At 31.4% G+C, this 11,082-nt stretch overlaps 1 protein-coding gene across 3 annotated transcripts in view; it reads left to right on the top strand.

Annotated features, from left to right (window-relative positions):
- Window positions 1-11,082, top strand: part of LOC145293014 (ropporin-1-like protein) — a 223,299-nt gene that overhangs the window by 188,998 nt on the left and 23,219 nt on the right. For all 3 annotated transcript variants that reach the window (XM_080139290.1, XM_080139288.1, XM_080139287.1), the window contains exon 3: window positions 365-488. In XM_080139290.1, the coding sequence (XP_079995416.1) occupies window positions 365-488 (124 nt within the window). The remainder of the gene's footprint in view (window positions 1-364; window positions 489-11,082) is intronic.

The following is an 11,082-nucleotide window of genomic DNA, read 5'->3' as shown; positions in this document are numbered from 1 at the left end:
ACTTCTCGATTTAAAGCTAATTTTTTAAATTGACCTGAACACTAGGATACTTCAATTAAAAGTCAAATGTGAACAGGTAAAATTATAGAGGAATAAAAGGCGGCTCAAATGAGGTATAGGTTGCTTAAACAGTTACATTCAATTTAGCTTTAATTTATGGTTTTTGAAAAAATGACGTGTGGACTTTGTTTTTGGCGGCACTGTGTATTAAAAAGGGGTACTTTCATATAAAATTACTTTTCTTATTTTAGAAGAAAAAAAAAATCTTGTGATGGCAAAGTGTATATTATTTACTGTTGGTCTTCGTGTCCATAAAATGATAGGAAATCATGATTACGTTTTGCTTTTCTCTTCTGATTTTTAGATATTTTACAGCACTTTACAAAGGAGAAGAACCTCCGGTCAAAGAACGCTATGAAATGCCAATGGCTACACAAAAGACAGACACAGGCCTTACAATTGGACTTCTGAAAATTTTAAACAAACAGGTAATTCTTATGAAAATATTAAATATTTACAAAATGAAACCAAAATGCTGTTATAAATAAAAAATTTAATAGCATATATATATATATATATATATATATATATATATATATATATATATATATATATATATTTATAGTAAGTTATAAAATATATATGGCGATTAAGCTACACTGAATATTCTGCGTTTCATCCACTTTAGGACTCTTCAGGCTTATGCGCAAATTTTGTGGTTGTCTGTCGTTTTTATATAAACACCTTCTATCGAGATTTTAGTTAGCCAATAAGCTTTCTAGTATCCACCGCGCCCTTCCTATCAGCCAATGGACATGCACTTATCGGACAAAGGCCTTTTTATATTTCATCTTTTTATAATTCATCTTTTTATATTTCATCTTTTTATATTTCATCTTTTTATATTTTCTCTTTTTATATTTCATCTTTTTATATTTTCTCTTTTTATATTTTCTCTTTTTATATTTTATCTTTTTATATTTTATCTTTTTATATTTCATCTTTTTATATTTCATCTTTTTATATTTCATCTTTTTATATTTCATCTTTTTATATTTCATTTTTTTATATTTTCTCTTTTTATATTTCATCTTTTTATATTTTCTCTTTTTATATTTCATCTTTTTATATTTCATCTTTTTATATTTCATCTTTTTATATTTTATCTTTTTATATTTCATCTTTTTATATTTCATCTTTTTATATTTCATCTTTTTATATTTCATCTTTTTATATTTCATCTTTTTATATTTCATCTTTTTATATTTCATCTTTTTATATTTTCTCTTTTTATATTTCATCTTTTTATATTTTCTCTTTTTATATTTCATCTTTTTATATTTCATCATTTTATATTTTATCTTTTTATATTTTTATATTTTATCTTTTTATATTTCATCTTTTTATATTTTATCTTTTTATATTTCATCTTTTTATATTTCATCATTTTATATTTTATCTTTTTATATTTTATCTTTTTATATTTCATCTTTTTATATTTCATCATTTTATATTTTATCTTTTTATATTTTATCTTTTTATATTTCATATTTTTATATTTTATCTTTTTATATTTTATCTTTTTACCTTTTATTATTTTATTATATTAATTATTTCTTTTATAGAATTCCCAAATCGTCACCCATCTGATACTAACCAGGCTCAACGTTTCTTAACTTTGGTGATCTGATGAGAACTGGTGTGTCAATGCGATTTTGCCATATATATTTATAACCCATAACTACATATAATTAAATAAGCATCCACTTTCAAGAACTTCTAAATTCTTCTAGGCACGCATGTATTGAACCCACTATGACATACGTGCCATACATCTACCTTCATTTTACAATAAAAGCTATATTCCTCCCCTATTGTATAAATCTCTTGTAGTTCTCCCATTTCTCTCCTTCAACAGTTTCAATATATTATCATTCTCCTCTCACGTACAATTATTTTGCTCCTAATGTAGCTATTGCTAGTCCTCGCATCCCTAATATCTTACGTAGCATCTGTTTTCTTCTGATGAGAAGCATTAAATTTAAAATATCATGGTATAAAGAGTTTTACTTATCCTACACCCATAATTAATATATCATCCTTATTAGATTAACGAATAAATCTATATGCATGAATGCATATTTTTATATTGTCGTTTTTTTATTTTTTGAATATTCTCTCTCTCTCTCTCTCGCCCTCTCTCTCTCTCTCTCTCTCTATATATATATATATATATATATATATATATATATATATATATATTTTATTAATAAATATTATTACGTGTATAAAAGGTATACCTATGAATAATATATATATTTTGTTCAAGGTTATAAATCTTCAAAAGTAAAAAACCATTGAATTTCACAAGGTTGTTGATAGTGTATTTAATAAAAAGAGCAAGATATTATTTTATTCAATTTAAATAAACAAAATTATCATTAATTGCAACAGTAAATCTCCTGTTTCAGTCTAAAAAGACTTTGTCAGGTGACTAAAAACACAGACGGTGGGAATATCCCTTTTCATTTGTTAATTCTTTTCTGGCATTTAAATGATTGCAGACAATTTGACCTAATTGAAATGACAAGAGATACAGTCATTGAATTTGTAGCCACTGATTAAATACTGCCCCCTCTCTTAAAACTAATACGTGTGTCCAAATTCAAAATATAGAAGTTATCAATTTTAAAAAAAAAAAGGCCTAACCAATTAATTTTTCTCTGGCTTTTCTTTTTTTTTTGGGGGGGGGTATTTGGTTTTCATTTTCATTAAAGATTATGCCCTAACTAAGACAAAAGGCTGTTTTTGTCATCTGATGAAGTCTTTTTAGCCCGTGTTTTGACAAGCTTCTGGGTTTGACCTTTACTCCTGATCTGAAATGGAACACGTACATCAAGTCTGTTGCCAAGGTCGCTGGAAAGATGGTGGGATCCTTCTACCGCTCCAGAAGATATCTCACTACTGATGCAATTCTCTATCTATATAGAAGCCAAGTACGTCCAAGGATGGAATACTGTTGCCATATCTGGGCAGGAGCTGCTAAAAACAGCCTATCCTGCCTTGACAGAGTACAAAATAGACTTCGTGGCTTAGTGGGGGATGCCCTTTTCTTTATCCTGCAACCTCTCTCCCACAGAGGAGACGTTGCGAGCCTATCCTTGTTTTATCATTACTTCCATGGCAGGTGCTCGTCTGAACTCCAATCTCTGGTCCCCCCTTGCCAATCTTTCACGAAAAACACTCGTCTAGCTGAATCCACTGTGAAAAATTTCCCCCACTCTATATCTGTGCCTAAATGAAAACGCGGATTCCATGAACAAAGCTTCTTTCTTAGAACTGCACGCCTGTGGAACTCTGTTCCATCTGCCTGCTTCCCTTCGGACTACAACTTGGATGTCTTCAAGTCCAATGTTAACAAATTCCTAATGAACTGCCCCCTTAATTAAACACTTCATCAAATCTCCACACTAACGTAATGTACTTGCAATAACCCTTGTCCCTGGATGGCTTCCGGGCCTTGATAAGTGGTGATCACTGAGTTAAAAAGAAAAAAAAAAAAAAGAAACCGTACATTTATTGCCGTGACTAATGGCAATTTTAAATGGAATAAAATTATATCTATCTATCTATCTATCTATCTATATATATATATAGCCAGTAGAGTTTAGTTTCCTAGAAGTACATCCAATGAAACAACATGTGTCTACCAAAATAGTGCTCAATGAGTGAACAGAGCAGGTATATTAATTTTATTTATACAAACATTAATGGCTACATATGTGCATGCATGTTTCTGTAATCACCCACATTGGGGGATTACGTCTTCAGGCCAAGAATTTCCTTCGAAAGTGATATTTCCACCAAATACATTTTCCTATTTCGTTTATCAAGTTAGCATGCAACCTGGGTGGGAGTCATAAAAAACGGTAAAAGGATGAGTGAGGTCTTTGAAGATAATAAACATCTTTTTCTTTTCCCTTTCCCCCATCCAACCTAACTTTTGGTTTTTATGACATAAGGTACTTGAGAATTTAGTTTTCTAGTCTTGGAGTCTGTAAGTTAAGAACCTTAGCGATGGTCAATAAGTACTGACCGGTGCCTTTTAATCTACATCCACCCACACACAAATGCAACACACATACAACACACACACACACACACACACACACACACACACACACACACACACACACACACACACACACACACACACACATCAATACGTATAACCAAAAGCGAATCCAAGCTGTATGCTTTTTTTTTATTTATTTATTTTTTTTATTTTATTTTTTTTTTATTCACAACACACATACTGACACTAGACAATAACTCTGAAACTACCAGGAATAGAGTTAAAAATTACATTAAGGTAAATAAAACAAAACAAAAAATAAATAAAATTAAATAAAAATAAATAAAACAAATAAACAAACAAAATATGAATAAATATAAAACATGGAAGTTATCTAAACCCCACATGTACCTATATACATATATCAATATACTTATACATGCCTACACCCGTGCATGTATACACACACACATTACAGACATACAGAGACGAATAATAGCATTTTTCTTTACTTCTGGAGCGTGGTAACCCCTTTGTATATGCAATAGTATGCTACCACACTCCAGACGGGTGTACATATATATATACATAAACACACGCACATACATACATATATATACATATATATATATATATATACATATATACATATACACATATAACATATATATAAACAACATTCGGACATCCATTCATTCTTGTAGTCTATATTGTTACAACAATCATATACGAGGCAGCCTATTCTAATAGTTCAAGAATATATATGCATATACATACATCTACATACAATACACACAGAAATTCATCCATATACAAACATACACACAGATATATAGATACATATATATATAAATATACAAACATACATGCATACATAAAATACACTTATACATGCATACTCACACAAATATAGACATATACATATATACCTGTACCTTGCCACCAAATGATACATCTAAAGTAGAAACAGACATGAATACATTTACTATATAAATTCCCTTTTTCTATCAAACTCCACACGCATAGTTATATTTCATGGCCCCACCCGTTGCAACTATGATCATACCCGTATGGGTTACGTAAGTCGCTTAATATTCTACTTCATCGAGCAGTTATGGTATTACTAACCGAAATAAGTACCTGTATGAAGGTATATTTGTAACCAAACGAGTAATAGATTGTTTTTGAGTTAACCTCGTAATAATGTATGCATATGGATATTTTTGGGTGTGTGCATGTATGGATATAAGATCTTTATATACCCGGGTAGGAAAAGTAATTTATAAAAAAAAAAAAAAAAAAAAATGAAGAAATATATAGATGAAAGAAAGTAAGGAATGAAGGGTGAATGAAAGAAAAGGGGATAAGGAAATTAGGGTGAATAAACAAAGATGAAGGTAAGTACTACAATATATAAGCTTGTATACTCGGTTTGTATAACCTAAATACTCTGATTTCTGTCATGTGTCATTATATATGATTATTGTATCGTGATACATCTTATGTATATCTGCCTTACCATCGAAAGAGTGTTTGCTTAATATGAGGATAGGCCTATGAGCTTCATGCTGAATTCAATATAAATTTTTACGTAGTGTAAATTTTTACGAAAAAACCTACAACTTAGGAAAATGTAACAAGCGGGTGGGGCCATGAAATATAACTATGCGTGTGGAGTTTGATAGAAAAAGGGAATTTATATAGTAAATGTATTCATTTCTGTTTCTACTTTAGATGTATCATTTGGTGGCAAGGTACAGGTATATATGTATATGTCTATATTTGTGTGAGTATGTATGTATAAGTGTATTTTATGTATGCATGTATGTTTGTATATTTATATATATATGTGTATCTATATATCTGTGTGTATGTTTGTATATGGATGAATTTCTGTGTGTATTGTATGTAGATGAATGTATATACATATATATTTCTGAACTATTAGAATAGGCTGCCTCGTATATGATTGTTGTAACAATACAGACTACAAGAATGTATGGATGTCCGAATGTTGTTTATATATATGTTATATGTGTATATATATGTGTGTATGTATATATATATATATATATATATATATATATATATATATGTATGTATGTGTGTGTGTTTATGTATATATATATATATGTACACCCGTCTGGAGTGTGGTAGCATACTATTGCATATACGAAGGGGTTACCACGCTCCAGAAGTAAAGAAAAATGCTATTATTCGTCTCTGTATGTCTGTAATGTGTGTGTGTATATATGTGCGGGTGTAGCAAAATGTAGGCATTTATAAGTATATTGATATATATATATAGGTACATGTGGGGTTTAGATAACTCCCGTGTTTTATATTTATTCATATTTTGTTTGTTTATTTGTTTTATTTATTTTTATTTAATTTTATTTATTTTTTGTTTTGTTTTATTTACCTTAATGTAATTTTTAACTCTATTCCTGTGTAGTTTCAGAGTTATTGTCTAGTTTCAATATGTGTGTTGTGAATAAAAAAAAAAGCATACAGCTTGGATTCGCTTTTGGATATACGTATTGATGTGTGTGTGTGTGGCAGTGTCTGTGTATGTGTGTGTTGTATGTGTGTTGCATTTGTGTGTGGGTGGATGTAGATTAAAAGGCACCGGTCAGTACTTATTGACCATCGCTAAGGTTCTTAACTTACAGACTCCAAGACTAGAAAACTAAATTCTCAAGTACCTTATGTCATAAAAACCAAAAGTTAGGTTGGATGGGGGAAAGGGAAAAGAAAAAGATGTTTATTATCTTCAAAGACCTCACTCATCCTTTTACCGTTTTTTATGACTCCCACCCAGGTTGCATGCTAACTTGATAAACGAAATAGGAAAATGTATTTGGTGGAAATATCACTTTCGACGGTAATTCTTGGCCTGAAGACGTAATCCCCGAACGTGGGTGATTACAGAAACATGTATTCACATATGTAGCCATTAATGTTTGTATAAATAAAATTAATATATATATATATATATATATATATATATATATATATATATATATATGTAATGAACTCTCCCGTCAATTTCAACATATGAGCTTCCGCCACAACAACTAAGTTGTTCGGAAATCCACACAGATGATTTGTTTATAGTGGTGAAGAATTTGTATAGAACCAACCACACTTTTTAGTATTACTGCTAACCTTTGTCAGTGCAGATTACTGCCACAGGGCAGAGTATACAGTAGCTCGCAGAGTTTCCTTCTCCTAGATGCATGTCTTAACGAAGACTGAGAGGTCATCTCTCCCAGTTAATTAATGCGCCCCCAGATACCAACCTGAAAATTTCTACAACTCGGCCCGGTACATACAGTACCTAGTCTTCCCAAATAATCACCCATCTGGTACTGGCCAGGCTCAATGTTGCTTAACTTTGGTGATCTGGCGAGAATCTGTGTGTCAACGTGTTTGTGCCATATATATATATATATATATATATATATATATATATATATATATATATCTCAAGGGTGTGAGTTCCATTATAGAAGCGTTGAATGAAATAAAATACACATCAAGTGCACTTGAAAGCGAAATCACAACGTAATATTAGGAAAATAAAAAAAATAATATTTTACTTGTTTGAAAATTTATAATTTAAATATATTTCAGAGCCAATCTCCATCCTCAGTATGTTGTTTTTTTTTTCTTTTTTTTCCTTTTCTTCTTTCTTGCCATGTTGTAAAGTTGGAGAAAGAAAGGTCTGTTTGAAAAGAGCTGCGCGTTGTATCTAAGCGGTTGTATTTTGAAATGTTGGAACTGTGCGTTGGCAACACGAGAGTAACATCAAGGGTGTGATGCATATTTTATTTTATTCAAATTAAATCAACGTTTCTATAACGGAACTCACATCCTTGACGTTAATTTCTTAGTCAATAGCTGCTTTCGTCGTATCACTATACGAAGCTCCATCCATGTACACTCCCAAGATCATGGATAGAAAATTAGCATCCTAGTCTAAAAGTATCTCTCGCCTTTTTCCTGGTCTGTTGTAAACACCTTTCATCATCATGTTTCAGAATTTTTGAGATGAGGTTAGATAATTTGGATTAGTTGGATTATTTGGACTACTGTTCTCATCTTGGTTATTTTCACACAGTTTTATCTGATATGTGCTCCGGCCTTCTGAAGGTGCATTATTTAAAATCTTCATATCGAACTTGATAAATTTTACTGAATTTTGAATTGAAACCTTTATGTAATCCATCGTGGTAAATTGTTCTCACTACATCAGCCGTTGTCATCTAATTTACATAGGGTGTTCCTACACATCGTAAACGCATATGTAAATTAGATAGCCAAATAAGGCATATCTTTATGTGTATATGATTCATAAGACTTATTTTTTTATCAAAATTAAAAAATTTTTTTTTTACCCACATTGACCCCTAACAAGGCATATCGCCACCTGGCCATAAGGGGCTACTATTTGAGACTATGCCTAGGAAAGATTAACAAGATGTTGATTTACGTTACATTCATGTACATATCCCAGACAAACTTGTTTACCAACAAAATCCCACCCTTTCATTGTTAAGGTCTCTAGATGCCGAAAAGCCTCCTACTCTAATAACTATTTCCCTTGGACTGCTAGACTTTGGAATTCCCTCCCTGCTTCCTTGACTGTACTGGCATGCAGAAGTGTAAATATAATGCAAACAGACATCTCACTAATCTCCTTGCATATTCCCCTGTAAACATGGTCTCAAATAGTAACCCCTTACATCCAAGTGGCAATATACCTTGTTTGGGGTGAACATGACAAAGAAAAAAAAACATCTTTAAGGCGATAATAACTAAGAATAACATCTATATATTAATATGATAGCATGTGTGTTATTTTCTGTGTCACGCTTACATCTGAGACGTTTAATTGTTATGGACGTCCATCTCTTGTAATAAATAATTTTACCGAGAATTCTTCATAAGTTCTGGTTTCGGTTTCGATTATAGCTGATGGCACTCCAGTAATCTATACTTTTTAAAAATAATTTATTAAGAATTCTTTATAAGTTTTGGTTTTGGTTTCGATTATAACTGATGGCACTCAAGTTATATTTATATATACAGTGATGATCATATTTATTGGCACGGTAAAATAAAAGTTAAATTTTGTCTAATAAATTCTAAAAAAGGGATTAAATTAAAGAAAATAACAAAGTATATTATGTATTTTTAACTGGCCTTTCCGATGCAGCAATCGGATTTTAGAAAAAATAAATAACAAAGGAACAACAAACATAATTGCAAAAAACCCTTGTTCAAAATTATTGGCACGGCTTTGTTTTTCTTTTAGTATCAGTATAATATCAATCAATTTCCGGTTTACGTGCTTTCTGAACTTTTTTATAGCCATATTATGCTTGTTTAACGCTAATTCAGTGAATAATTTTTTTCAGATAATTTTTAGATAGCGATTTATTTAAACTATTATAAGTGACTAAATTATAATTTTCAATCACCATGCTTAAAACTAAGGAACACAGCGAAGACGTCAGGAAGCTTGTTGTAGCATGCCATACCAATGGGGAGGGCTATGATAAGATTTCAAAGAAGCTAAACCTTCCCAAATCCACTGTTAGAGCCATAATAAACAAGTTCAAATCGCAAGGCCATGTTATGAGTTTAGAGGGTAGAGGGAGAAAAAGGATTCTTTCCCCAAGAGATGAACGGAAAATTGTTCGACAAGTAAAACAAAACCCAAGGATCTCTGTTGGGGAGATTGTTGATGAACAGAGCACCTCTGGAGTGAATGTATCTCGACATACAGTTGGTAGAGTTTTGAAGAGAGCTGGTTTAAAAGCATGTCGTCCGAGAAAGACTCCCTTATTGAAGCCTATGCACCTGAAAGCAAGGCTAGCCTTTGCAAAACGTCATATTGATAAAGATGTTGCATTCTGGAAACGTGTTCTATGGACTGACGAAACGAAAATAGAGTTATTTGGCCATAATAAAGTGTCTTATATTTACAGAAAATCTGGCGAAGCTTTCCTGCCTAAGAACACCATACCCACAGTGAAGCACGGTGAAGGCAGTTTGATGTTTTGGGGATCCTTTGCTGCCTCTGGACCAGGGCGACTTGTTAAGGTCACAGGTAGCATAAAAAAGGAAGATTATGTTAAAATATTGGATGAAAACCTGAAAGACTCTGCTAAAGAGCTCTCACTTGGTCGTCGTTGGTGGTTCATGCAAGATAATGACCCAAAGCATTCGGCTAAACTGACTAAGAAATGGCTTGAGGACAATCATATTAATGTTTTGGAGTGGCCATCACAAAGCCCAGACCTTAATCCAATTGAAAATTTATGGAGAACATTAAAATTGAGGGTAATGCAAAGGAAGCCTAAGAATCTTATTCAATTGGAGGATTATTGTCAGGAAGAGTGGGCTAAAATTACTACTGAAGAGTGCAACAACTTGGTTGTAAACTATGAAAAGCGACTGAGGAAGGTAATCAAGGCCAAAGGCTATACAATTGATTATTAAATAAATCGTGCCAATAATTTTGAACAAGGGTTTTTTGCAATTATGTTTGTTGTTCCTTTGTTATTTATTTTTTCTAAAATCCGATTGCTGCATCGGAAAGGCCAGTTAAAAATACATAATATACTTTGTTATTTTCTTTAATTTAATCCCTTTTTTAGAATTTATTAGACAAAATTTAACTTTTATTTTACCGTGCCAATAAATATGATCATCACTGTATATACATATATATTTTTTCATAAGTTTTGATTTCACTTTCAATTAAAACTGATGCACCCAAATCATATGCATATATATGTTTTGGAAATCGCAACTTTATAATATATAAAAATCGATAGAACTGTAACTCTATAATAATATATACGAAATATGCAAGAATTAAAATATATTTAAGAGTAGTTTATGACTGGCGTCCCTGCTAGCTTAGATAAATACTTTTGCAGTTTTAACAAAAGAGCTGCAATAATATCAGAGCTTTTCTATTTACGCTAAACATG

The sequence above is a fragment of the Euprymna scolopes genome, chromosome 14, assembly GCF_053919585.1.
Source record: "Euprymna scolopes isolate OS-2025 chromosome 14, ASM5391958v1, whole genome shotgun sequence".
In the NCBI taxonomy this organism is placed as follows: Eukaryota; Metazoa; Mollusca; class Cephalopoda; order Sepiida; family Sepiolidae; genus Euprymna; species Euprymna scolopes.
This window is presented reverse-complemented; position numbering and strand designations above follow the sequence as displayed.